The 27,250-nt window shown below is 39.8% G+C and overlaps 1 protein-coding gene across 1 annotated transcript in view; it reads right to left on the reverse strand.

The window, feature by feature from the left end:
* Nucleotides 1-27,250, reverse strand: part of col7a1 (collagen, type VII, alpha 1) — a 59,109-nt gene that overhangs the window by 13,464 nt on the left and 18,395 nt on the right. The window contains exons 28-98 of the mRNA XM_056388593.1: nucleotides 27,020-27,061; nucleotides 26,905-26,931; nucleotides 26,764-26,808; nucleotides 26,526-26,645; nucleotides 26,376-26,447; nucleotides 26,242-26,277; nucleotides 26,101-26,154; nucleotides 25,906-25,980; nucleotides 25,664-25,777; nucleotides 24,156-24,182; nucleotides 24,003-24,056; nucleotides 23,831-23,902; nucleotides 23,691-23,750; nucleotides 22,851-22,886; nucleotides 22,726-22,770; nucleotides 21,894-21,929; nucleotides 21,746-21,790; nucleotides 21,597-21,632; nucleotides 21,421-21,456; nucleotides 21,262-21,294; nucleotides 21,081-21,152; nucleotides 20,891-20,950; nucleotides 20,652-20,687; nucleotides 20,486-20,566; nucleotides 19,625-19,660; nucleotides 19,419-19,463; nucleotides 19,234-19,305; nucleotides 19,059-19,103; nucleotides 18,938-18,973; nucleotides 18,730-18,771; nucleotides 18,498-18,578; nucleotides 18,301-18,336; nucleotides 18,152-18,187; nucleotides 17,828-17,908; nucleotides 17,675-17,710; nucleotides 16,459-16,530; nucleotides 16,280-16,324; nucleotides 15,832-15,867; nucleotides 15,383-15,418; nucleotides 14,872-14,976; nucleotides 14,723-14,788; nucleotides 14,551-14,586; nucleotides 14,431-14,466; nucleotides 14,291-14,338; nucleotides 12,542-12,577; nucleotides 11,600-11,716; nucleotides 11,278-11,487; nucleotides 11,154-11,189; nucleotides 11,025-11,069; nucleotides 10,726-10,842; nucleotides 10,569-10,640; nucleotides 10,048-10,092; nucleotides 9,119-9,154; nucleotides 7,868-7,903; nucleotides 7,728-7,772; nucleotides 7,586-7,618; nucleotides 7,394-7,456; nucleotides 7,224-7,259; nucleotides 6,889-6,969; nucleotides 6,703-6,771; nucleotides 3,981-4,016; nucleotides 3,697-3,756; nucleotides 3,537-3,581; nucleotides 3,420-3,455; nucleotides 1,687-1,722; nucleotides 1,544-1,603; nucleotides 1,308-1,433; nucleotides 1,148-1,219; nucleotides 574-609; nucleotides 418-477; nucleotides 254-298 (exon numbers count right to left, since the gene is read on the reverse strand). Coding sequence (XP_056244568.1) covers nucleotides 254-298; nucleotides 418-477; nucleotides 574-609; nucleotides 1,148-1,219; nucleotides 1,308-1,433; nucleotides 1,544-1,603; nucleotides 1,687-1,722; nucleotides 3,420-3,455; nucleotides 3,537-3,581; nucleotides 3,697-3,756; nucleotides 3,981-4,016; nucleotides 6,703-6,771; nucleotides 6,889-6,969; nucleotides 7,224-7,259; nucleotides 7,394-7,456; nucleotides 7,586-7,618; nucleotides 7,728-7,772; nucleotides 7,868-7,903; nucleotides 9,119-9,154; nucleotides 10,048-10,092; nucleotides 10,569-10,640; nucleotides 10,726-10,842; nucleotides 11,025-11,069; nucleotides 11,154-11,189; nucleotides 11,278-11,487; nucleotides 11,600-11,716; nucleotides 12,542-12,577; nucleotides 14,291-14,338; nucleotides 14,431-14,466; nucleotides 14,551-14,586; nucleotides 14,723-14,788; nucleotides 14,872-14,976; nucleotides 15,383-15,418; nucleotides 15,832-15,867; nucleotides 16,280-16,324; nucleotides 16,459-16,530; nucleotides 17,675-17,710; nucleotides 17,828-17,908; nucleotides 18,152-18,187; nucleotides 18,301-18,336; nucleotides 18,498-18,578; nucleotides 18,730-18,771; nucleotides 18,938-18,973; nucleotides 19,059-19,103; nucleotides 19,234-19,305; nucleotides 19,419-19,463; nucleotides 19,625-19,660; nucleotides 20,486-20,566; nucleotides 20,652-20,687; nucleotides 20,891-20,950; nucleotides 21,081-21,152; nucleotides 21,262-21,294; nucleotides 21,421-21,456; nucleotides 21,597-21,632; nucleotides 21,746-21,790; nucleotides 21,894-21,929; nucleotides 22,726-22,770; nucleotides 22,851-22,886; nucleotides 23,691-23,750; nucleotides 23,831-23,902; nucleotides 24,003-24,056; nucleotides 24,156-24,182; nucleotides 25,664-25,777; nucleotides 25,906-25,980; nucleotides 26,101-26,154; nucleotides 26,242-26,277; nucleotides 26,376-26,447; nucleotides 26,526-26,645; nucleotides 26,764-26,808; nucleotides 26,905-26,931; nucleotides 27,020-27,061 — 4,029 coding nt within the window. The remainder of the gene's footprint in view (nucleotides 1-253; nucleotides 299-417; nucleotides 478-573; nucleotides 610-1,147; nucleotides 1,220-1,307; nucleotides 1,434-1,543; nucleotides 1,604-1,686; nucleotides 1,723-3,419; nucleotides 3,456-3,536; nucleotides 3,582-3,696; nucleotides 3,757-3,980; nucleotides 4,017-6,702; nucleotides 6,772-6,888; nucleotides 6,970-7,223; nucleotides 7,260-7,393; nucleotides 7,457-7,585; nucleotides 7,619-7,727; nucleotides 7,773-7,867; nucleotides 7,904-9,118; nucleotides 9,155-10,047; nucleotides 10,093-10,568; nucleotides 10,641-10,725; nucleotides 10,843-11,024; nucleotides 11,070-11,153; nucleotides 11,190-11,277; nucleotides 11,488-11,599; nucleotides 11,717-12,541; nucleotides 12,578-14,290; nucleotides 14,339-14,430; nucleotides 14,467-14,550; nucleotides 14,587-14,722; nucleotides 14,789-14,871; nucleotides 14,977-15,382; nucleotides 15,419-15,831; nucleotides 15,868-16,279; nucleotides 16,325-16,458; nucleotides 16,531-17,674; nucleotides 17,711-17,827; nucleotides 17,909-18,151; nucleotides 18,188-18,300; nucleotides 18,337-18,497; nucleotides 18,579-18,729; nucleotides 18,772-18,937; nucleotides 18,974-19,058; nucleotides 19,104-19,233; nucleotides 19,306-19,418; nucleotides 19,464-19,624; nucleotides 19,661-20,485; nucleotides 20,567-20,651; nucleotides 20,688-20,890; nucleotides 20,951-21,080; nucleotides 21,153-21,261; nucleotides 21,295-21,420; nucleotides 21,457-21,596; nucleotides 21,633-21,745; nucleotides 21,791-21,893; nucleotides 21,930-22,725; nucleotides 22,771-22,850; nucleotides 22,887-23,690; nucleotides 23,751-23,830; nucleotides 23,903-24,002; nucleotides 24,057-24,155; nucleotides 24,183-25,663; nucleotides 25,778-25,905; nucleotides 25,981-26,100; nucleotides 26,155-26,241; nucleotides 26,278-26,375; nucleotides 26,448-26,525; nucleotides 26,646-26,763; nucleotides 26,809-26,904; nucleotides 26,932-27,019; nucleotides 27,062-27,250) is intronic.

Genomic DNA, 27,250 nt, shown 5'->3' on the forward strand with positions numbered 1-27,250 from the left:
AAGTCTGACTAAACAGTGATGACAAGTAGACCAGATTTCTGTTGAAGGTGCTTCAAAATATGTTGCAACACTGTAAGGGAAGACCAGCAGTGTAATTAGTTAATAGTCTAAGAAATCCATTGTGCCCTTGGAAAGAAAAGCTTTTCCATAATAACCACATGGAAATAAAAAAAAAAAAAAGATTTATTCAGCTGTTGTTGATGTATGTCGTGTTCCTGAGTGATGGATAAAAAAGGAAACACTTGATATTTACTGTTGGCCCTCTCTCCCCATCCAAGCCAGCACGACCCTCCTCGCCCTACAACATTACAGACAAAAGAAGACACACAAACATGACAGTGTTAGTTTTTATCCTCCGGAGGCAAGTTCATATTTGATAACAATTTCAAAGATATAGCAATGCAACCAGTGTCTTACTCTGGGCCCTGAATCTCCTCTCTCTCCTCTGGGACCAGGGACACCAACACCAACTTCTCCCTGGCATCACAAATCATACATATATGAACTTAAATTAAAAAACATTTTTTACATTTGAGCAAGTAGAAAGAAATACATGTCAGCTTGAATAGTCACCTTGTCCCCTTTTACCCCGTTGGTACCAGGGGAGCCCTAGAAAACAAGATATTGATCATATAAAATATATATATCTGTTTCTGTTCTTCTTTTCTCTCATTCTCTCTCAGACATATTAACTTCAAAACCTGATTAAACCAAGAGTCCCTATTGAAAATATAAATCCTTTATACAGTTGTATGCAAAAGTTCTTATTAAATAAGTACTGAGGTGCCCAAACATGTGTACACACCACAATTCCTGTTTAATGTTTTTCTGTTTTTAAGTCCATGAAATACAAACAACTAGTGCATTAACATTTGAAGGAAGGCTAAAGTCTCTTTGGTGAAGGGGTTGTATTTAGTCCTTTTAGCTTCAAAAATCAGCAAAATATGTCATTTGCACAGGGTTGCCCAAACTGTAAGAAATATCAAACCTTCAACCTAACTACATGTCCCAACTCAGAAAACTACCTAAAAGCTGTCGTAAAACCATTCACAAGTCCAGCTGGATCAAAAGTCAAGTCAATATAGTAATTCTTTCTTCTGAACCTATCTACTTCTCACAGTGTAATAAAACCATGACTTAAACTCACTGCTTCTCCAGTAGGACCAGGAGGACCAGGAGCTCCAACATTTCCTGCACGGCCTGCAAAGCCTTGGAGACCCTGAAAATGAAACTTACTAGTTGAAAATCACACCAAAGAGATTAAGGCTAAAAGCATACAGCACTGTGTGATCAGCCGCTCCACTGACCCTCTCCCCCTGTGGTCCTAGAGGTCCCGGTTGTCCAGTTTCTCCTCTCGGACCAGGCTGTCCAGCATCACCAGACTTCCCCTGTGGCCCTGGCGGACCAGCTGGACCAGGAAGGCCTGGATCTCCCTGAAATGCAGCCACAGTTAGATTTTGATCTGAGGCATGTAAACCACACTGACTGAGTACAGAGGTAAATACATAAATCATCCTCTGCTGCACCACACGCTGTTACTCACTTTTAAACCTTGAGGCCCAACCCGACCAGGAGGACCTGCCATTCCTATGCCCTTCTCTCCCTGCAACACACATTTTATTATAACTGTCACATGGATTTTGTTTAATTCCATGCAAATTAATAAAACACACAGCAAAAGCTCACCTTATCTCCTTTTGTCCCAGGAGATCCTTGTGCCCCCTGCATGAAAAACAAATAAGGGGGTGTGAAAAGAAGAAAACAAAATACTAATTAATGTTTTTTGTTAATAATAATAAAGTGCTATTTAAATAGTGTTGCAAATTTTTAGTTGTCCCCCAAATATCGATTTGGGATTCATTATTATGCTGGTGAAGGCATGTTCCATCAGTACTGGTGTGTACTGTCAGCGCCTCCTTTGAAATCACAGTTAACATGCCTCATCAACCTCAAGGACGACAAATGGTCAAAACTCCAGCCTCAGAGGAGATTGGGCTCAATTACAGTTGACACTTTTAGATAGAAGGTCTAAAGACTTTAATCACACTGTGATTGAAAAATAGTTGATTAAGGTAAGATTTTCTACTGGCTCTGAATAACAGAAATGTCATGCTAGTAAAGGTTAAGTGGGATGTGATTACATAAAGTCAAGCCAGTAAATATTTGGACAGTGACACAATTTTTGTGATTTTGCATCTGTACACCACCACAATGGATTTGGAACGAGGACATCAAGATGCAATTGAAGTGGTTTAACAAAAATACTGCATTAACTGTTTAGGAATTATTTAATTCCATTTTATATGTAGTCCCTCCATTTTAAGAGGCTAAGTAATTGGACAAACATAATTATAATGACATAATTATAAATATAAAGATTATTTTTAACACTTAGATGGAGATCCTTTGCAGTCAATGGCTGCCTCTGAATCCAATGGACATCATGAGTTTCCTCCCTTAAGATGCTCTGCTAGGCTTTTACTGCAGTCGCGTGCAGTTGTTGCTTGTTTGTGGGTCTTCCTGCTTTCAGTTTTGTTTTCAGTAAGTGAAAAGCACATTTGCTCATTTAGGTTGAGGTCAGGTGACCGACTTGGCCAGTGAAGAATATTCCACTTCTTTGCCTTGAGAAGCTCTTGGGTTGCTTTCGCAGTATGTTACCATCCTATCAGTTTTGCAGCATTTGACTATATCTAAGCCAATAGTACAGGCCCATACACTAGCAGTAGGCACATCATTAAGAAACTCCTTTGGCAGCCATACATTCCCACCATGTCATAACAGTCTCCACCACAATTCTGGCGTAAGTTACTCTTGGTTTCATCTGTCCAAAGAATCTGGTTCCAGTACTAGGCATTCTTCTTCAGATGTTTTCTGGCAAAGTCTAAACTCCCCTTTCTGTTGAGTGTTGCCAGTCGTTTGCACCTTGTGGTAAACCCACTGTATTACATTCATGAAGGTGTCTCTTGATTGTAAACGTCAATGATATGCCTACTTCCTCAAGAGCGTTCTTGAGCTGGCTAGATGTTGTGAAGTGCTTTTTCTTCACGAATTCTGCGATCACCCACTTTAATTGTCTTCTGTGGTCTTCCAGGCTTTTTGATTTTGCTGAGCTTGCTGAATTGTTGATTTGGCCACTCCTAAAATGTCTGCTATTTGTCAGCTGTTGACATAGGTAGGTTTGCTTTGTCTTTTCAGCCTAATGATAGTCTCCACTTGCATCGACACTTCTTGGACCACAGATTGTTCCGATGAACAACGGAGTTCCCATGAACAACTACCAAAATGCAAATTTAGCACTTAAAAATGGCTGTAATCTCGTCAGAATCAGCCCCTTGGGTCGACAAAAAAACAACAAAACCATATACAGTGAGACAACATTTAGCACAAGTCTAAAACCAGACCATGAAAAGGTTACTCACATCTTCTCCAGGGTCTCCTGGTTCACCATCCACTCCCTAGTACGACGACAGATAACACATTATGAACATGTTGTGTTACCATTAAGTACGTGTGTTGACCTGCTTGATTATACTCACTCTTTCTCCTTTGATGCCAGCAGCACCTTTGTCTCCTCTGTTACCCTGAATGACAGTAGTTACCATACAGGTTTAATGATTAGAGCACTTCACATTTTCACGCCGTCTTGTGTCGATTGCTGAGAGTGAACCATTAGCACAATGGTTTGGTCAGACTCACCTTTTCCCCAAGTAGACCTCTCTCTCCTGTTGTGCCTGGTAGTGTTGGACCAGGAAGACCCTGTGTCAATCAGAATCAGGAAAGTACTGTCAGCTGCACTCAGCTTCTCTGTTGTACTTCCTCATATATAGGTTTTTAGTTTTTCATTTCTGGACTAGGCTGCATTAATTGAATATACTATGCATCTACATTCATTTGTATTGCAACAGTCAATGCTACAGCTAAAATAGAAAAATGGAAAGGTTTATGTAGCGACATCCATGATGCCATTGCCATTTATTCACCTTTTCTCCTTTGAGTCCAGGAGGTCCAGCCACTGCCTGTAAGAGTGCAGAAAAAATTTGAAATAATGTAGTAATACAATTACCAGTGCAGCATCATATGGCTTCTTGATCATGAAAAGACATAAATATGTATTTAAAAAGTCTTGGTGTTCAAAGATCATACCAGTCTCAACGATAAATAGGGTTAATGTCTTTGGTAGAGATAAGCAACGAATGCTGCAATCTCCTACTGCTTAACCATTGCACATCAGAAAACAGCAAATGTTGGAAAATCTAATCTGCTCTGTTGACTATTCAGTTGTACTTGACAATGTTTAAAAGAAACACCAGGCTGTGATGATTAATTCCAGGTACATTTTGGTTGATTGATTTCTTGGTTTCCCCACATTTCTCTGCAATGTCTTGGCAGAACGACAACTTCTAAGAGAAGTTGCCAGGGTGAAGAATGAATGACTGAGGCAAAGTGGAGGCCCAGCTCTCTGACTCCAAAGAACTGACACTAAAAAATGCCTACAGCTGTATTTTAGAAAGCTTTTAATTCTTCTATTATCGAAGCCAAATGCAACTGTGGAGCTGCAAAAATGCAATAACACTTCATCTGTGTGTGTGTGTGTGTGTGTGTGTATATATGAGCAAATGGTGGAATGGGACATGTGTTACCTGGTTATCTATCAAACTGGTGAACTCACTGACTGTCACTATGGCTCTGTCCAAGGTGCTGAAGCTGAGGCTGTCAGCAGTCTCAAACAGCTCCCTTGATGCTCGTAGCAATTTGTGTCAGCTTTACAAAGAGCAGGGATGACTGTGAATGCTGAGAGCCAGACGAAAACCATTTTGCAGGGATGAGTTCAACTTTTTTTTCTAAAATTCCAGATAGGAAACTGTTTTATTGTTGTTGATGACTAATGTGTGTCCATGATTGAATAATCATGCTTTGGATGCTTAACTGCACAGCTTCAGCTTGTCTACATGCTGCCAAACCAGCATTTTATCTCTGTAAAAGTTTTCCCACATCTGTATGAGCACATCTCTGAATTCCTTTTGAAAAGCTCTGAAAACGCTGCAGTTATAATAAATGTATGTGCTATTATATGAAATCATGAAATCTGGCAGTGACCTGATAAATTCAAGTTCTGCATTACAAAAAGCGATGCTCCAGGCTACAAAGCTTGATGGCTTGTGGCTCAGACAAGGGGAGATCTGTTGTACCAGCACAGCAACAGCAAATTATATTACAGAGCGTATCATTTTACAAGAGATAGTCCGGTACATGCACAGTTAACTAATAGTTTGGCAGCAGTTTAATAAAAGTTAACAGGCTATAATTAGTCAATTTAGTGTTCATATCTGCAGTATTATGATATACATATTGAAATGGGAAGAACAGATTAATTTAGACTATATATGATGTTGTGACCTTCTCTGTCATTTTCAGTCTCACTGAGCTGAAATTTGACTTAACTGAGATCCAAAGAATAGGCACAAGCTTTGTCAAGCCAAGCCGATCGCTATTAACAGATGTTTGCAATCATTCAGACACAGACAACTGGCAGGCCAAAATACTTCAGTGTCAGTGTTAAGGTAGTTGATGTTTGGAGGTTGAGCACAGTCTACTAAGGTGTCTGTTGCTCTGAGAAACAGTAAAATATTGATGTCTGTGACTTTGTCAGTTGATGGTTCTGCTGACCTGAAGATGGGAGCAGCTACACTGGAACAGCCCGCTCTTTATGATTTGACAGTTCCTACCAGTTTTATTATGCTTGATAAAATGATGGGTCCTAAGAGTACAGAGTTATTCCTTTGTGCTGACTGTGACAGACTCCACCACACAATACCCTGAACAAGCACGGCACAATGACACATGTCAAGAGCTCTCCAGGCTCTCTTTCATGTTATATCTAGGGACAGAGTCCAAAATGACGTTCTGACAAACCACAGCTGTAATTTACAACCATTATATCTTACAGATGATTTGAAAGGCATAAAACAATCCAAACCAGCTCATGCCACACTACAGCCTGGTAGAGTGCTTAAATATGATACATACATTTATAAAAGGATTAAGCTAAAATTCATATTCATGGCTGGCTCCACTATTATTTTTAGAGTAGAAGGCACTACAAGCCTAAACATGGGTTTTCCCCAATTTTGCTTCAATTCTGCGAGATTTGCTCTTCAAATGTCAATCAAATACAGTCACATAACAGATATATCCCACTGAGACAGCTTGCATGGAGAGATTAAGTTATTTTATTACTGCCTAATCAGCTCAAAAAACTACCAAGAGACTGGGAATGCTTATGCTGGATATTTTAAATTACAGTAGATAGCTGAAAAGTTTTATACAGATCTATTTTCTCTTTCAACAGCCCAGATAGCAGAGGAAGCTGTATTACCACAGAGTGTTTTGAACAGGGATATCTAAGTTAAAATATCAGAGTTTATAGTGACAGCTAGATGTAGCACATAAATCAACAATGGGGCTCCTGACGGCACACCATTTGCTGTACAGGCAGCTCCAGCCTCAGGTGGACACCTACTGCTGTGCATCAGATGAAAACTCTCACAGTAGGAAGCTAATAATACTACATATATTTTTTTATTACTTCAGGCGGCAAATCATGCTGTAGTCTGGATCATATCCAATAAAAGCAACCAAAAAACAATTTCATTGACTGTCCTTTTCTCCAGGAGCTGCTCAGTAGGTACATCATGTTCTCACCTTTCCTGGAGGACCGCTGTCTCCCTGCTCCCCCTTTAAGCCTGACTGGCCTGGAGGTCCAGTAATACCCTGAGAAACAAATTTAACAATGATACTGAGGATGACCTGATACACAGTACACACCACATATACACAAGATGCAACATAAACACTGACACATACTGAGGCACACACACACACACACACCTGTTTTCCTGGTAATCCTGGTATTCCTTCTTTGCCAGGCACCCCATCTCTACCAGGAATTCCAGGTTTACCTGATTCACCCTGAGGAGCAGGATGCACTTCATTATATGTAATATGTATTTCATAACAAACATGTGCAGTCACATTTACATTTCTGTGTACTAAAGGGGTTTCAAATTTTTCAAAATCTTTGTCTTCACTTCTGTGTCCAATTCACCTTTGACACTATAAAAGGATGGATTATGAAGATTTCACACGAGTTTAGGAGTAAATTTACACTTCACTGTGCTCCACAGCGTAGCAACAGTAGCAGTCGGATGGGATTGCATACTCACCACCTGCCCTGACAGTCCAGGAGGGCCTTGTGGACCCTGAAGGGAGAAACAAATACAGTGGTATCAAGGAACACAATGTGATACACACCATGAGGTATCCAGTGAATTTTATGAGAAAACATGAAAGCAGTTTTTCCTGAAGAGAAGCTGTGATTTATGAAAACACGTACTACAGCTCCTGGAGGACCTGCTGGTCCTGGCAGACCTGTGCTCCCCTGTGCACCAGGAGGACCCTGCAGAGAGGGGAAACAAGCTCACACACTGATGATTTGTTAAACAACTACACTGTCTAGATTGTTATATGACTGGGTACTAGGAATCTCTTCTCTAAAACATGTAAAAGACTGATGTAGCTGTTTTACCTGGACACCAACACCTGGTTCTCCTTGATTACCCTGTGAAAAGCAAATGTTTCATGACTTTGGCCAGCAAGTAACAAACTAAACAATTCAAACATGCAGTAACAGGTAGCCAACTGAAATGTTAAAACTGTAGGGAACTCACCTTCACACCTGGTGGACCTGGAGGCCCATTGGGACCCATGGGGCCCTAATTAAAACACAACTCAACATGTAAATTGCTGTTGTAATTGTAAATAATAGTTTGTGAATATGTATGCATGCTTTATCATGTGTGATACTTACTGTTGGCCCTCTTATGCCAGGCTCTCCTGGGTTTCCCTATGAGTGAAACATATACTGTACATTCACACATAAAATACACACAGGCCATATTTTAAAGGTATATTTTTACATCTTGAAAAAACTTATTTGCTTTCTTGCTAAGAGTTAATACCACTTATATTTGTCATTAAATATGACTGCAACAAGTTGTTTTTACACTATATTGTACGGATTAAACAAACAGATATAATGTGTTCATTTGTGAGCATTGGAAGTGCTTTAGGTGGGGCTAGCTGTTTCCCAGTTACAAGTCTTTATGCTATCTTAGCTAAACTCATTGGCTGCTGTCAGTAGCTTCATATTTACTGAACAGACATGAGGGTGACGTCAATGTTCTTATTGAACTCTTGGCAAGAACACAAATATGTATTTCCTAAAATGTCAAAATATTCCTTTAAGTGACATATTTCATAAATATGTTTAGAAAATTGAGCAAAGAGTTCAAACATTTATGGACTCAATATGGACAACATGGAACTATAACATATGTAATACACAGAGACTGATTGGCATGAGCTTCTCTCTAGTTGACACAAATACAGTATACAAACATCTGACTGACGCATCACAACAGGTAGGACGATACAAACACAAAGAGACACACACATGGTAAACTGGGAATCAGTGCGATGCAAGGGATAAAACACAACAGACAGCGGGCACAGCTGCATGCACCATAAGCAGACTCAAACAAACTGACAACACAGTACTTTTTGGAGTTAGTATTCCCCCTACTATTGTACATTGGATCCTGGCGAGAGCTTGATCTCAGGATGTCAGCTGACTTCCTTTCATATCCTCAAAATCTGTGGTGTTTTACACATTTATAATTCAACTTCAAAATTCAACTTTTGAGTTTGACACAGATGCTTTGGGGACAGGTGGCCTTGATCAATATTTGATGAGGAACCGATCAAGTTCTAACTCTTATTCCAGTCCCCAGATCCCAAAGGGATGTTTCCAATACAAATGAATTAAGATTTAAATGGTGGAAGGTTCATGACGGTGTGAGCATTCTGATGATAGGTTGTTCAAGTCTCCTGTTGCTAAATGCAGATACATCTTTCATACTACTAGTTGTCTGAGCTAAAAAACATAGGTATCTCCTCATCTTTGGTCCACTCCCACTTGTATCTGATACCACATGGACAGGTTCTCCCAACCCTCCTTTTTCCAAAGCTCAAGCATGCCAGCCAGCAGCAGAGAACCTACCGGTCTGCCTAGAACTCCTGGGAACCCAGGCAGGCCCTGGGGAGGATGAAAGAGGGAGGAAGGTAGATGGCAGGACAGTGGGGAGACAGGTGGGTGGAGAACAGTGTTGGAAGAGGGGAACAAACAACACAGAAAAGGAAATGGACAGAGATGAGGAGAGAGAGGAAGTTAGAGAGTGAGGCGTTAGCTGCACAGCTCCAAAAGGTTACTGTCTAAAGATCTATGAAGCCTCAGCCCAGGGAGGGGAAAAGAGAGCTCCATCTGCTTCGTGCTTGCAGCCAACCCAATGCTTTTACTCTGCAGGTCAAGCCTAAGAGAAGGCCCCTTAGCTGGGTTACTGGTTACTCACTGGTTGCCCTCGAGGACCAGCGAGCCCTGTTGGGCCCTACTCCAACATGGAGGGAAGGAAAACAAAAAATGTGAGGAAGTGTCTAATATCTCCCATTTTTTCTCTTCATATTTATTCATGCGTCTACACAAACAATTATGACTCACATCATTTCCCGACAGTGTGTTTGGGCTTTTAATAATTACTGTGAATGGTTTGGTCAGGGACAAGATGAAACCTTAACATGTCCATTGATGGGAACTGGAATCCTGCTGGTTTCATATTTTTTAAAATGTAAGCAGGAGCAGGGTATTTTTTGTATGTATTAATACTCTTACGCTTAAATAGCGCCACATTGTAAGTTAATGAGTAGAACAGTACTATATTATTTACTACAACTATACAGTATACAGTTGCTTTCATAAGAAAAAAACACACTTACCAAGGCTGTTGAAAGAAATATTCACTGCATGTGTACACAAGAAATTCAGCACTATATTGTGCTCTATGAAAATTAAAAATTTAAAAACACAGTATCATCAATATCAGTTTCACCTTCAGAAGTATGACTTAGCCTGCCCGGACCCATTGCTCTACTCACCGGTTTCCCATCCTGACCAGGTTTCCCTGGTTCTCCTGGTGATCCCTGAAATTACAAACCACATATTGCTTCTTCTAAGAAAAGTTATAATTTTGCATGAGGTCTTCAGAGCCTGAGTAAAACATTAGAGGAAGAGTTTGGCATTTTGGGAAATATGCTTATTCATTTTCTTAAGTTAGATGAGAAGATTGGCACATAACCCATTATAAATCTACAAATTTGTTTTTACACTTCAGTTTCTGTACAGATTAAACAAACAAGACAATATGTGTTAATTAGTGAGCTTTCCAAGTGCTAGTAGGAAAACTACATTACTTTCAGACAGAGCAAGCCTAACTGTTTCCCCAAACTATTTCTTCTTATCTCTTCTCATCTAAAAGTAAATAAATGTATTTCCCAAAATATCACAGTCAATGTCATTTAAATGAAAAGGGTTTGTAGTGAAAATTGATTTTTTTGAGTGAGTGAGTTTGTGATTATTAAAATATTCTAATCTAGACTACATCTGAGAACCAGCTCACCGATGACCCATCACGTCCTTTTTCTCCAGACTGTCCTCTGTCTCCTTTATCACCTCGAGATCCCATAAAACCCTTTAAGACATATTACAAAGCTCATGACATGATGTATAATATGAATATGTTATTTTGTATGATTTGTATTATGTGTAAATTTTACCTGGTCTCCTTTGGTTCCTGGGGCTCCTGTTGCACCAGGTTCTCCCTTCTGTCCTGCAAGCCCTGGAGGACCTCTCACCCCAGGCGTGCCAGTCAGTACCGAATCAGCAGATGCTCCCTACAGTACACATACACACACACACACACACACACACACACACACACACACACACACACACACACACACACACACACACACACAAAAATGTCTTTTAAATCCATTACATATCCTATATTTCATAAATATTCTATCACAAGGGGGTTTCACTACATCAGCAATAATGATGAAAAGCAGTTTACCTTTTGACCCGGTGGACCAGCTGGCCCTGTTAACCCGATTTTTCCCTGAAAAAAAGACAGTCAGTTGATAGTGAAGATGTTTAGGTAAGACATGACTGTCGACTACATCAATCTAACATGGGCACTTACAGCTTCTCCTTTGTCACCTCTCTCTCCCCTCTCCCCCTGAGACACACACAGACATGATATTAGCACAGTCACGTTGAGTCCAGGAGAACATTTTAATTTGTTGACATCCAGCTCTTTACTTTACCTTATCTCCTGGTCTTCCAACCTCCCCTAGTTCACCAGCTCGCCCAGGTACACCCGGTATCCCTGGCTTGCCTGGCTCTCCTGCAGGCCCTGGGGGCCCCTCTGGCCCTCGTTCTCCAATGGCTCTTCCAGGAGGCCCCATTCCTCCAACGGGTCCTCGCTCCCCTTGTTCACCTTTGGCTCCCCTATCTCCCGGAAGACCACGAGCACCCTAGAATTCAACAGGAAATGAAAAGAAAAAAAAAGTTAAAAAAAAAAAAATATTATAATAATTAAAAATAATTGAATTAGGTTAATACACAGTACATAAATAAGAGACTTACATCTACACCAGATGGTCCTCTCTGTCCTGGTTCCCCCCTGTCTCCTTTTTGACCTCTCTCTGCCTCCAGAGGTAGTCCTGTGTTTGTCCTTTGAACAACCACCTTCAGATCAGACAGCTGTGTGGAGGGCAGAAAAGGGAAATGGTTGGCATGAACTTGCATCTACAGGTGCCTGTCTATGAAATCACTTTCAAGCTCATTGGACCAGTAACCAAGGCTTGTAATCAGTATCCCTTCTTTTTTTCAAAAATGTAAGGTCTAACGGTCATTTTAAAATGTACTCTGAGAATATTAAATGAGGGTAGTAAAGTCTTCCACACTGGTTAGTCAAAGATCTTCGTCAGGCATTGGTCTACATCTGTGAAAACAAACCATACACGCTGTTATGGTTTTAAACTACTGGCTGTCCCATTTTTATAATGTCAATATACCAAGAGCCAATCCTATATTTGGCCATGGTAACTCCATTAATCCATTTTTACTGGACTGAAGACATTTTTTTTTTCTCCAAACTAATTAAGCTGTTAAAAAAGAGTTGAACTTGAGTTATAAATATAATTAAATATATCTGCATAAATGTAAATGGATAAATTAATAAACTTTGCACAAGTTCCAGGAAATTTTCCATGAGCAAGACCATTATGCCAAAATATTTATCCATAATAGACCTATGAGTAAGAAGTGATATTAAAGCTGTTTGGATATTTGTATGTGTTACTGAGCAGAGCATGTGAGTGGGGTGGAGCTGTGAGAATTTCCTCTTCTCCACTCCTCTGCTCCCTGCTCGCTCCCAAAGAACAAAACACCTATGTTGTATTGTATCATTAAGTTTGAATCCAATGTTAAGATCTATCAACTGCACTTAACTAGAAATCTTTCAACACCTTTAAAGGCCCAGCAAACATTTTACAGAAATTGCAGAATTGTGTTAAGTCCACATACCTGAATACCAAGGCCGGCCAGAGCCTTCTGTACATCCTGGTGAGAGACATACAGAAACATCATTCAACTGATATGAAAAATATTGAAAATAAATGATTCCACAAGTCACAGCTCAGTCATCGCAGATGTGTTACCGCTCTCAATCATTGAAACGACAATGTAGAAAAGAGCAGAAAAGGGAAGCTAACTAAATCTACAGTTACCCACAACACTCTTATGTCAAACTACAAGAAAGCATTAAAAGATGCAAGGCGAGCATATTTTTCTGACATAATATCCAAAAACACACCAGAGTCTTATTTAATGTAATCAGTTCTGTTCTTGCATCCAAAAACGACCAGATATTACATACTAGAAATTTAATTGCGAAAATATAGGGCATTCAGTCGCACATTTCACCCAATAACTGAAATCTTCCTTCCGTTTCCTTGTTTTAAACCATTCACATCTCAACACTAGATAAAATAATTTCTCAAATGAAATCCTCTACCAGTGGTGTTGATTATAATAAGTTCTTTACTCCAATGTTGGTCATTTTAGTGTTCTAAGCATTAGCAGTTTTCTTCCCTCTTATAGTTTTCCCACTTGTTTTAAACATGCAATCCTTCAACCCTTACTGAAAAAACTTAAATTGGATCCCCTATTACTCAATAATTACAGACTAATTTCTAAATTATGATATTATTATCATATTCTCTTGCACCATCAATAAACCTGGGTTGGTCTCAAGGGAACTGCTTCAAATCTACTACATTCACACCTCTCCAAACCAACCTTCTCTTTTGTCACAACAAATGCCTCTTCATCTGTTGCTCATTTTAATTGTGGTGTTCCTCAAGGCTCTATCCATACCCCCTGCTGTTTTCAAGATACATGCATCTTCTCAGATCTTTCAGTATCTCCCACCAGCCTAACGCAGATGATATGCAGTTATATGTCCCGCTTCAAACCAATAACCCCAGCAGCTTTGATAATCTGTTTGCCTGCCTCAGTAATTTTAAATGTTTGATGTCCCGAAATGTTTTAAAATTCAATGACACTAAGTCTGAGGTCATAATTGTTGATCCCTCAAATTTTACCAGCCTGCTTCTGGTAAACTTGTTTCCTTGACTTAAAAACAAGCAATCTTGGAGGTATTTTTTGATGCAGATCCCTGTTTTGATGCTCAAGTGAAAAATCTTGTCCAGTCATGCTTTTTTTTTCAACTCAAATTAATCTCCAAAATCAGATCATTCCTGTCCAATGTTGATTTACATAAGTGTCATATATGCCTTTACTTTCACCTGTCTCGACTACTCTAATGCACTTTATGCTGGTATCAGCCAGAGCTCCGTTCACCCACTCCAGCTGGTACAGACTGCAGCTGCACAGATGTTAACCAGCACCAACCAGCGATATGAACACATTACTGTAGTACTTGACAACTTACAATGGCTGCCTGTTATGTTCCACATTGATTTTGAAATTCGACTTTTAACCATTTAGCATTAAATGGCCTTGCTCTAAGTTAAATCAAAGACTTATCAACCCCTTCTATTCCTGGGTGTTCACTTAGATTGGTGGATGGAGCGCTGCTGATTATTTCTAGGTCTACCTATTGTGATGAGACAGGCGACATGTTTAGTCTTTTAAAGCTCTTGTTAAACAATCTTCAACTGGAAAACTTTCATGAATGTTTCATATGTTGTTGTGTTTTATTATCCCACTATAATGACAATTTATATTTTCATGTCACTTTATTATTATTACCACTGCTGTCCCAGGTTTGCCCGGCGCCCCATCCTCTCCTGGGTCACCCTGCCAATAAAAAGGTATCAAAGTGTCAACACAAAACACTTGATGCCTTAATCATGTCACATTTTCAGTATAATAGGAAAGGAAGAACTTACAGCGTCACCTTTCAGGCCAGGAGCGCCTCTCTCTCCCTGTGCAAAGAAAGTTAGGTGAGAAAAACTAAATGGTTACTAATCTAAACCAAACTGACATCTATAAAGACAACTAAGACTTACTCTGCCTCCCACAGCTCCCGGGATCCCAGGGACGCCCTGAGGGACAGAGCAAGGACAATGATAAAAAACATCAACAGATAAGACTGTGGGAGGGATAAAGTAGCATATGGACATAGATGTAGATAAAACAGACCAAAATGACTCAGAATGCTGTAAAATCATGCACACTCACAGGGGTTCCTGGAGGCCCCTGTGGGCCTGGGATTGGTGCTGCTGCAACTCCTTTCATATACACAACCTGAGAGACAATGCACAGATTAGTAATGACAAACTATCATTCCCATTCATAATACTTTTTAAATGTGTCAACATCAGATGCACCTGTCCAGGAGGACCAATTCCGCCAGGTACCCCAGGTGACCCTGGAGGACCAGAGGGGCCTACAGGCCCAGAAAGGCCCCGATCTCCTTTCAGCCCATCACGGCCCTGGAAAACATGCAATTACACAACTGAGACTACACGTTACTTCCTTCTGTGCTATAGTAGAGGCTGAATTAATATGAATTTGCACATGAAAACAGCATGCTGACATTTGGCCCTTCTTTGCATTCCTCTCAGAAGTGGCTCACCCTTAAAGGCTAAGCTTGATCATTAGAGGCTAGTGAATTTATACAGCTGCTTCTGAGAAGCTTATTGATTCAAAAATGTCAATGTCAGAGCAAGCTACAACGATAAATAGACACTTGTGAGGCAAAGTGATGAAGAGAAAAGAAAGGAGGAAAGCTAATGTGTAATGTAATAAAGTCAAGGAAGTCAGGATCAATATAGAAACAAAATGACAACAGGAATACATTAGGAGAAGAATAACATGAAGGACATTTGGCAAACTAACATCTCTTCCAGCTGCTCCTGCTTCTCCTTTGTCACCCTGTAGATTAAAGAAAGCAGTGTCAGATTACAATTAGAAATAAAGGCATAATAAACACAATCTTCGTAGTCCATTTTTTAATCATTTACTTAAATACAATGAAGCTAGTCAAATCTTCAATCTAAAACTGTCTATTTTCTTTTTACATGTCATGTAGAATTAAAAGCATTATTGAACAATCAAAACAATGCTAATATTTTGTTAAATATGCTGCACTTTAACAGGCTTTGGTGCATGACAACATTGAGAAAACACTGAAAAAATAATAAATTAGACATAGATATAATATAATAATATTGCTGCTGTTAGTCACCTAAAATTAATTTTGTTAGGTCATATCCTGAAACACTCCTTCACTAAAACTCATCCTGCCAGTGCAAGGTGATCTTATAGACTGATAAACAGCCACAAACCTTTCTCCCATCTTCACCTGGCACTCCATCCTCACCCTGTAAGTCAAACCAAAATACATTAAGGGCTGTACAGAAACAAACTAATGGCCAGTCTGCTGCAGTAGCACTCAGATAATTTAGTACCACTGTAAAGGCTCACTTAAAACATCCATTATACAGCAGACACTAAAATAAATGTCTGCACTGCTTTTGATCAGGAAACATTATTCACAGGAAAGAGTATGTCAAGTCCATTACCATTTAGAGAATGATAGAGACACAGTGGGAGAAAAAACATACACTACTGATTATATTCATACTCTTACTGAACAGAATCAATATCAAAATATGCCGATCAAATTACTAAAAAATGATGCAACCTGTCATATTACAGTATGTCAAAAGAAGAGTATATTATATTCAGGATGCAGGAGCATGCCAGCTGAGAAAGGTTCTAGTAAGGAGGTACCACTTTGCCAGGTGACCCAGGTTTGCCATCTTCACCTGCTTTACCCTGAAATATGACAAGGATGACAATACACAGAGTTATCAAACTGTGTGTGTGTGTGTGTGTGTGTGTGTGTGTTTGTGTGTGTGTGTGTGTGTGTATGTGTGTGTGTGTGTGTGTGTGTGTGTGTGTGTGCTCACAGGTATCCCTGAAGTGCCTGGAGGCCCAACAGGCCCTGGCGGGCCCTGTTCCCCTCTAAGTCCTGGTAAACCCTGGTAAAAAAGACCAGCACACCCCGTGAATGGTTTAGTTACAGTAAATATTTGGCAAGCTGAAGCTGATCTAAATTTACTCAATTGCAATTAAATGGGTAGCATTTTTACAACTTCCAATAAAACTAAACATTTATAGCAGATTTATCAAACAAGCAGATCTCAGAAATTCCAACTACACTTTGTTTTGGTTGTATAGCAGCAGTTGCAGGACTGTCATGTACATATCACCCTTTAATACAAGATTTAGGCTCTTTAAATGAACTTAAGTTGTGTAGTAGTGCATTTCTACATTGTTTCTGTATTTATTTAACTATTTATGTATTTGTTCATTTATTTATTTACGTATTTCTATCTCTGTTTGTTGATACGGTGGTCCTACCTCATGCAGTCTAAAGCCTGATTGGTGTGATTGGATCTACTATTACTGCCTTGCCTTGACTGGTACACAAGAGTTTTGCTTTTAGTTCACTACTAGCCACTACTTAGCTAAATTGACATTGTGACAATTAATTCAATTCTATTTGTATAGCACCAAATTATAACATACATGATCTCAAGGCAATTTACAAAGTAACCATACACTATTATAAAGAGAAACCCATCAGTTCCCTCCATGAGAAAGTACTTGGTGACAGGAGAGGAGAAACTCTCTTTTAACAGGAAGAAACCTCTGACAGTGCCAGACTCAGGAACAGGAACAGGAACTGCTAATTAAATAAATCTAAAAATACACAAATAAATAAATGCAAAAAAATATTCATTGTGAAAATGTTTTGATTGTGCATTTATTTATTTATTTTGGCATTTATTTATTTATTTATTAATACTAATGTCATTTTTTGTCCTTCATATGAAACTGGTCTGGCCAAATTTCTTTAGAGACAACTTTCTCTACAGGTGGCTTATACAACTGGCCACAGGAGTGAAGCCTGAATTTTAACATCTTCACAGTGCCCTCTGCAGCACGTATAGTTGAAGTGCACTTACGTGGTTGCAATTCAGAGGCATATGAGTTTTTACTAACAATGTGTGATTTAAACAACTTAAAGAATTACCAATCTCACTACTAAAGTGGGCATGAAAAAAATATTAGTATCTATTATGAAATGATTACTGAGAACACTGGAAAAAGGAAACTCACATCTCTCCCAGGGTCCCCCTGTTTCCCAGGATCACCCTTTAACACACACACACAAAAAAAATACAATGCATCAGCTACAGACACATTCACCATCCAATGAGACTCTTCATGCTGTTTTATAATTTTGTGAATAGATGGCAGAAAGAGAAGTACCCTCTGTCCAGGTGGCCCAGCTGCACCTGGTTTACCATCCAGACCTGGACGTCCATCTAACCCGGATGCACCCCTTTCTCCCTGATCACACAAGAGATTTAGAGTTAACACAGTCTGAAACTGTACTAGAACAGTTAGTGTGGCTCACTGAGGCTTTCTTCCAGCCCCTCTGCACCGCTTCCCACAGGGATTCTACTGTATGTCAAAGAAATGCCCTTCACCAGAAAATCCTTCCAGTTTATTCAACATTGGTAAAATGACACAGGTCAGTACAGAACAATAGGTGAGATTATAGGGATGATGTCATATTGATTGATTTCAAACCTTCTCTCCAGGTGCTCCTCTTTCTCCTGTGTCACCCTGGAAATATTAGAGGTGAAAGTGAGCAATGAGAAAATGATTCAAATATTTACACGTATCTACTGTACTTATGAGAATTGAAGTAGAGATGCAATGACAGAAAGCAAACTCACTCTTGTGCCTGCAGGCCCCCGTTGTCCCTCAGGACCCTTTATCGTCAGCAGGGAAAGAACAAGAAGTCACAAAGCATCATCAGTCACATGTAACAAATCAAAAGGGAAAGGGGTCAGTGTATATACAGATGCATATACAGCGGCCTATCAGATGCTCACAGAAGCATTTACAAATTGCAAGAATGGTGCAAACTCACTCGTAGGCCTGGGGCTCCGGGAGTCCCTGCTTCGCCTTTCTGACCTCTGCTGCCATGCTCTCCTGGGTCACCGGCATCGCCCTGGGAATCACAATGACGTAAGTTCTTTTAGCTGTGCATTTTATAATCCAATTAATTTTCATATTGTTTTAACTTTGAGGTAATCATGACATGGTGATTTTAACAGCTGTGATAAGGAGGATACAAATAAGTCTATAAGAACAGTGCATACTTTCTCTCCTCTCTCCCCTCTCAGCTGGCCTGGGATGTCAGCCTGTAGTGGAGAACAAACATGAAGGATCACATGTATTTCTGCCTCCTTTGTGTTATTAGAGTTGGATTGTAGTCTATTCAATGTTAAGAACATGCTGGAGAGTTTTCTCTAGTTTACTATGGTTATTATTTTCTTTTTAACATATGGTGACATGTGATATACTCACCACTTTCCCTGGTGGCCCTGGTGGCCCTTGAGGTCCCTTGAAGCAGAGAAGTTTGTGAATCCACTTACAGCAGATACAGCCCAAAGTTAAATAAGCACTTTGTAAAGTTAAGACAACAAACCTGTTCTCCTTTGTCTCCTCTTGGTCCTATAGGTCCAGGGCTGCCCTATGATTGAACAAAGATCAATAAAGATGCTCAGCAACTGACCTTCCTCACTGTTTCTTCTCTCAAGGCCTCAGTGGAATCGCACAAGAGCATATTGTCTGTATGATCATGCATGAAATGTGTGCCTCACATTTCTTCCATGCTCTCCAGGGTCTCCCATGTCTCCTTTCTCTCCTGGTCGTCCTGGCTGACCAGCCAGTCCCTGAGGGCGGTCAATAAAATGTCCATTAAGTGAACTTTCCATTAAGGGGGCACTGGGTAGTTTAAAGTGTTAACAGAACCTGTCTATATATGTGTCAAAAACACTTGACTTACCCTCAGTCCTCTTTCTCCTGGTTTCCCTGGAAGTCCAGACTCCCCCTGATGAAAAACAAGTTCATAACAGAAAGGACATTGATAGGCATACATTTGTGTAATGGTACCATGTAAGAAATATATTCTATCTATTCAACAAAAACGAAATGAAAGTGAGTATCTAAAAAAGAGGAATGGATATAGTAAGAAGAAGAGATTATACTCACAGGAGTGCCTTCATCACCCTTCTCTCCTCTCCCTCCCTGTTAATATAAGCATGAATAATTCAATGAATTTAACTGTCAATGGCATTAAATTTCAAAATCTACCACATCAGGTGAGTAGAGGGTCAGAACTGATAAAAAGTTACAAAAGACGACAAAATTGCATTTCATACACATAAAGTGTTGGATTGTTTTTACCTCTAAAATTGCATCTTTGGAAAGAGTTGCATGTTGGAAGAGAGAAGATAAGCTTAAGATGCTGTTTAATCTTTGATTACAGCTGAGTTAGCAACATGAAATAAGACAAACAGCTTTTTACAACACTGTCATCTAGAGTATTACTTCACTGAGTGAAGAAAACCAGTGAAAGAAAGAAAGTAAGGACTTACAGTAGACACTAAAATGTACCACAAGGGCTGGACAATATGGTTGATATCATTATGAGGATACTAATTAATATGGATATTTATCTGCCAAATTATAATCATTAATCATTAATTTGAACAGCAGAAATCTGTACAATGATAAGATCACCATGGCTGCAACTTACACTCATTGTCATTACCAATTAATTTGCCAATTTTCTTTATTAATAGTTTGTTCTATAAAATGGTGCAAATTAGTGAAAAGTGTCCTTTTCAATTTCCCTGAACCCAAAGTGACATATTCAAATGTTTTTTTTTTTTGTCCACCCAAGAACAATGAACAATGATCATGTTGGTCAATGAAGAGTAACACTGAATTATCACCCAGCCCCACTCACTACTGTATGCAAAGCATATTACCAAACTCTTGATAAAGGTACTGTTGAAGAGTGAATTGTGTGACTTTCCACATTTTTAAGTATTCATACACAACTCTGACCTCTTTCCCAGGAAGACCGGGCTTTCCTGGGATTCCTGGGCGCCCATTCTCCCCCCTCTCCCCCGGTTCACCGGCGTCTCCCTAAAGAACAGTTTCAAGACCAGTTTTACAATCAAATAAATACAAATAAACAGAAAGGCTAAAGAAAACACAGCCAGCCTCTCACCTTGCCACCTGGCCTTCCACTGATACCAGCAAGTCCCTGAGGAGGGGAGCACATGTTTTATGTATTTTCATTTTGTGCGGTTTTGGGGCATGACTTACACTGACGGGTGGCACAAGGGAATGTTTCATCAATAATGGATGCTATTGTCAGGAATATATCACAGCAGCTGTAGATATTATGATTGTGCCAGTTATAGTTCTGATAAAGAGGTGTTAACTATGGTTTAAGTGTGAACTTACTCGCTCTCCCGGCTCTCCTTTAGGTCCAACAACACCTGACCCTCCTGACCCTGAAGACCCCTTTGAGAATGACAGAAAAGCAAATGTCACTTGGATATACAATATGGCAGATTGTAAGCATGCACACTAACAATCATACACACACAAACAATTGGAAATTTTAAGGCATTCTCATCCAGGGGTTGCTCACTTTCTCTCCTCTCTGTCCAGGCTCTCCTTTTTCTCCCCTCTGCCCCTCGGAACCAGACAAACCCCGCTCCCCCTGTGGGAGAACAGCAAAAGAAGGGAAGCCAATCAGACAGAAGGACGGCGGAGTCCGGTGAGCTTTGTTAAAATTATTATTTATATAAGAATAGCATTTGACACCTTACCTGTTCCCCTTTCTTTCCTGGCAAACCTGGAGTCTGCATGATTTGAATGATACAGTAAAGACTATCACACAAAGACTGTCATGGACATTAAGTGGATATTCAAAATGAAAGGACAGATGAATTAATATATGTAAGGATTTTTCTTATCTGTGGACTCACGCTTCTTCCAGGCTCCCCTCGTGCTCCGTCATTTCCCTGGGAACAGACAGGTTCACTTGTTCTTTCATGTTTGCTTCGAGATTTATTCCATCAGATTATGAAATATTTTGCGATGGATTCACGTTCCTATTGACCTGCTGGCTCTCATTGATTACCCTTAATTAAATCAGTCTCACCTTTTCTCCTGGCAGTCCACTGGGCCCTGGTAAACCCTGATGACAAATGGAGAGACTCATTCATGAGACTATTGATGCATTTATAACACTCAGACCATGCAACAAATATGAAATCAAAAGCCAATACTACATGATAGTCTCTCACTCACTCTCAACCCTGGTGTTCCTTGGAGGCCTGGCTTCCCTGGGTCCCCCTGATAAGACAACATTATTCAAAAAAAGCATAAAATCCAACTAAAAGGAAAGGATGCGAACAATTTAAATCATTTAAATCTAAAAAATAAGCACTGCACTCACTCTCTCCCCAGTTTCACCAGCCGGTCCTCTCTCGCCCTGCAAAGAGACACATGCAGAAAGATTATTGTTTTCTTAGTGAAATTTGCCTGGTATCCCCCTTCATGAGCACATGCATGTGCATTAAACTGCATTGTCTGTGACCGACATTTACTGTTGTAAATGTCTGGAGCCACTCTTCTTCTTTGATTGCCTGATTTATTGATGATAATATCTACATCTTACAAATAAGAGTTGCAGCCATTGTGAAATTGTACTTACTGTAAATGTGATCCAGTTACTTGGGACAGTCCGTTGCAAGCAATTATTATCAGTTTCTTAATTTGCATCTACAAATGACTATTATGTGGGAAAAATCAAAGGATTTCCATACAATGTAAACATGTTTTTCTGATCGAAGCCTTTAGTTACCAACAAGTACCACAGCTTTCTACTCAGTGCACAAGTATGACCATGATGTTGCACAGACACACATTAGACCATGGAGCCGACATTAAAGCTACCTCTCTGTTCAGCTACAAACAAGTTCACTGCAGCACATTAAAATGTGTCTATGTCTCCACCCTGTCTCCACCCTTCTCAAACCAACATTTTTAACTTGAGCTTTTCAGACCTATATGAGCTTGATGAGACTTACATATTGGTCAGAGAGATCAATATTAATCTCTCTTAATATCAATATTGTACTGCTGTTATGATAAACTAACATTTAAAGCTGGTACTGTCTCCTCAATTGTGAACCTCACTCATTATATTGTGCGCACACACACACACACACACACACACACACACAGACACACACACACACAGGTACATACTTGACTGTTCCACTCACCCTGTCTCCTTGTGATCCAGCTTCACCTGGCTGTCCTCGGTCACCCTATCAGAACAGAGAGTGACAGAAGTCATTCCTCTATTGACACCTAACACCACAAGTGATTTTTCTTACCTTTATCTTACCTTGGTGCCAATCTCTCCAGGAGGCCCACGGGGACCCTGTAAGACATGAGCAAAATGCCTAAACATGAATTTATCAACTGCCCTAAGGATATTATGTTTTAGTTCAGTTTAATTATGTGTCTAACTGTTAAGAGGATATCTCAAAAATGACATAGGAGGTTTCACTGAAAGTTCTGCAAAGACAGAATGGATTAGTTTTAAGTGTGGCTAGTGCCACCATGTGGCCATTTTGAAGTACTTTGTACTTTTGCTCAGGGGTTCTTTTTTTTCTTGAGCTAACACATGTCTATCCATAATGACCACAAATTTTATGACATATTTTGCCATTTTGTCCAGTATTTACCAAATGTAATGTATAACATACAGTATGTGCATGACCCTGAAAACCACCTCCTCTAACTCTTTTGAAACTGTTATAGCCTAATTGACATAAGTTACATTGATTATTGAAGTCACTGTGCGATGGCAGCCATATGTTAATGATATATGCACAAATTAACTTTGTCAGATCCTGCCACAATAATTGAACCCACAGCATTATGATGTATTCAAATAACCACAATACATCTGCCAGTAGTCCCCCTTGAAATGTGGCAGAAATCATCCTTGTAAAAACTGAAGAACTCTCAGGATTTTGGGATTCTGCAAAAAGCAGTAAGATTGTCTTTTACTATGTGATGCAGATTTTAAAAAATTGAGAGACCAAATTTAGAGGATGGTACAACCAGGGGTATGTGCTATCAGTGCTGAGAAGTATTTACTGTATTTATACTCTGCAAAAACTGGATTTAGTATCATACCATCAGCTATCTTCATAAAACTACTTTGTCTCTGACATACCCTGTCCCCAGGCTCTCCTTGCCTGCCTGGAAGTCCGGCCAGCCCATCAGCACCGTCGCCCTGAAAAACAACCTTAAGTCATTTCTCTGAGATAAACACTTCACATGCTCAACCACCATACTGGATCAATCTGCAGCTACCTTGTCTCCTTTGCTGCCCTGAGGTCCTGTTGGCCCTCTAGGACCTTGAACCCCTGGAGCTCCTGGAGTACCCTGATGATAAAAATGTAATTAGTAAATGCAAAATACAAAGATGTATACTCATCTGGGAACTGAACATGTCAGCACATCATCAGTGATTGACAGCACTTACTGAGGAGCCCTTCTCGCCCTTCACAGCCACCCCACTGCCTACTCCTGGAGGTCCCTGTCAGCAAAGAGAGATAAGAGCTGAGAATCATTATGTTTGCATGCTCCTCCGGATATTTCTGCAGTGAGAGGACAAGCTGGTGATAGTGTGACTCACCCTCTCTCCTGAGCTGCCCTTGTCTCCCTGCAGAAACAGAAACAGAGACAGAGAGACAGAGACAGAGAAGACAAGAGACTTTATCGTCATTATACTGCTGTGCAAAACAACAACACAGCAAATTTAAATGGCACTCCCTGAGTTCAAAATAATATCAAAAACAATTCAGACAATAAAAAAAGTCACAGAAAGAGCAAGGGGATGAACACTGTTGTTACAAAAGCTTCTCTATGATAACCTACCCAAGAAGCTGATCTGTATACACACATAATCAAAGGTCGATTCATACACAAACTACATTTACCACCTGGCCCTTGTGTACCTCTGCCAACCAGTCAAGTTACAGATCATATTCATCTCTTTCTCGATTCAAATAATAGACATAGTGACAACTTTGAAGGAATTTAGTGTATTTTATCATAATTAGCATATGTATTCTTGAGTTATGGTCAAAAATGTGTTTTGTGATGTCATTGTGACCTTGACCTTGAGCAAACAACATCTAATCAGTTAAAACTTGAGTCCAAGTGAAAGGTGGAAGGAGAAAGAATTCCATCAAGGCATTCTTGAGATATCACATTCACTTTTTTTCATTACTGAGGACTTGAAAACTTATCTAATGCTAGTTTGAATGAGTTGGTGAATTAGTTGGAACGAGAATCAAAATCTCAACATTTGTATACAGAGCAATTAATTTGTCAAGACAACAGTCAACTGACAACTGTCTTGACGTGTGTTTGTATTAGAAATACCCTCTGTATCTGTCTCAAATATCACATAAACACATTGGTTTCTGGATTCACTGGAAAATATAAAAACTGTTAAATTCAAAATGATATTGTGTAAGAAAAACAACCTTTAAAATCTGAGATTTGCTTGCACATACAGTAAATGCTTGAGCCTCCTCTAAAGAAACATGAAAGTGGCTCAATGCTACCATCATGTGTGTGTGTCTGGCAATAACAGTTTCATCTTGGAACAATGACCAAAACACACCATTAACAATGCATTAAGGTCGCTAAAATGCCTCAACAAACCTGTGGAAAAGTTTAACACAAATTTATTTTGAAGCGTATGAAAATTTAAATGACAGCATTCAGTGAGCATATTACTTTATCAAAGATCTCAAAATCCCATCTATCATTACAATTATCTAATAATAGTATAATATCCAAGAATAGTCAGTGCCTACTCATATAATAATAATAATAATAATAATAATAATAATAGCCAAACTTTATTTGGATGGAAAACTGCTCAATGCAGTTTAGAAGAGAGTAGTATTTTCAATTTTAAGTTTTAATTTGTATCCTGTACTGGGCAAAGTGTGTGAGCTCATAAATGAGATAAACATATTTTCAAATGAAAATCTTGATCGGTACTGCTTTGAAAAGGTTATATTTACAAGTAGAATTCTTCCAGATCTGATGTCAATGTCTTTCAGTTAGAGATTTTGGTATTACTTTCTAAATTGAGCGAACTGGAGTGAAGCAGAGGAGGATGCAAACCTTGATGGAGAGTCCTGGTGTTCCTGGTATCCCTGGGCGACCATCCTGACCTGATGACCCTGGAAGTCCAGGTGCCCCTTTAGTCCCGTCGCTGCCTGGCCGACCTGGAGTACCCTTCATATAAAACAGACACACCGGTTAACATATAGAAACAAAGGCTCATGATTCTTTAATCAAAACATCCAAAGCATCTCGAAAGCTACACCTGTTTAAGAGCATTGACTTTCGAGTTTGTTTCCTACCGGTATCCCTGGGATGCCTGGTTCTCCTTTCCTCCCCGGAAGACCCCCTCCAGATATAGCTGAGCCTGGTTCACCCTGAAGCATCAGCAAACACCGTGAAAAGACACACTTTCAACATCACCTTGCTCCCTTGTCTATCACAAACAAGCACATAAACGACTTGTGAAATGCATTAAAAATGACAACTTAGCTCACCCTTTCACCTCTATCGCCCTTTGGCCCTTGTGGCCCTGTTGTACCTGGTCCTCCCTAGAACAATAGTAAAAAACTTAGGACGCAGTGAACTTATTTTACTCAGACATCCACAAACAGTTCTGCAGGTCAACAGTTACTCACTGGGTCTCCTCTGACACCAGGTAGGCCCTGTGAACCCTGTATGACACAAAAACAACAGTATTTTGTTCACTCTATACTAATACAACAACATGAACAGATCCAGAGGATCAATGGATTTTGGTGTCTCAACTCACTGGGACCCCTGCAGTTCCAGGGGCACCTGGTCGCCCTGGCAACCCTGGATTTCCATCAATACCAGGAAAACCCTAAACAGAAAACAAAATGTTTGTTAATTTTTTCTGGACAAATTTCTATGATGTTGTTATGGCCTTCACTGTACTCACTCTTTCCCCCTTTTCTCCTTTCACCCCCACTGTGGGAGGGAACGGGATAGTTTGGCCTGGTGAACCTGGGCGTCCTTCAGGGCCTCTGGGGCCATCTCTCCCAGGCAAACCATCACGACCCTACATCACGTAGACGCAGGTGTACACATTATTACTATGTACTATGAATATTCATTTGAAAGACCAGTACATTGAGAGTACATAGAACCATCACAGTCAGTGCTAATGAATTACTCACAGGCTCTCCCTTGCGCCCATCTGCACCATCTCTCCCTCTCTCACCCTGTGGAGTCAAACAAAAAGTGACACCTTCACAGTTGAAAATACAAATACAATACAAAGAAGAGTGGTAAAAAACTGAGCAACTTCTGCATTATACCTTCTCTCCACGATCTCCTTTCTCACCCTAAAAGAAATGGGACAAACATTACCCATATTTAGAAATCACAGGAAGGAAAAGGCAAGTATGAAAGTACAGTTAGACAATAACTCACCCGAGGGCACTGAATTGCACACTGGTCTGGACCTGGAGTTACCTACAAAAAAAAAAGGCAGAAACATTAAGCTGAAATAAGATTTTTTTGTCTTACATCCTCCTTTATTACATTAATTCAATTCCTTGCTATTTCCAGTAAAAAGCCACAAAAAACCTAACAATATGTGGTATATGTCCAAATGTAACATTTGTTTGTCAAATAGCTAAACTGAGAGTTACAGGTATTGGC

This window comes from Seriola aureovittata, chromosome 2 (assembly GCF_021018895.1).
Source record: "Seriola aureovittata isolate HTS-2021-v1 ecotype China chromosome 2, ASM2101889v1, whole genome shotgun sequence".
Lineage (NCBI taxonomy): Eukaryota > Metazoa > Chordata > Actinopteri > Carangiformes > Carangidae > Seriola > Seriola aureovittata.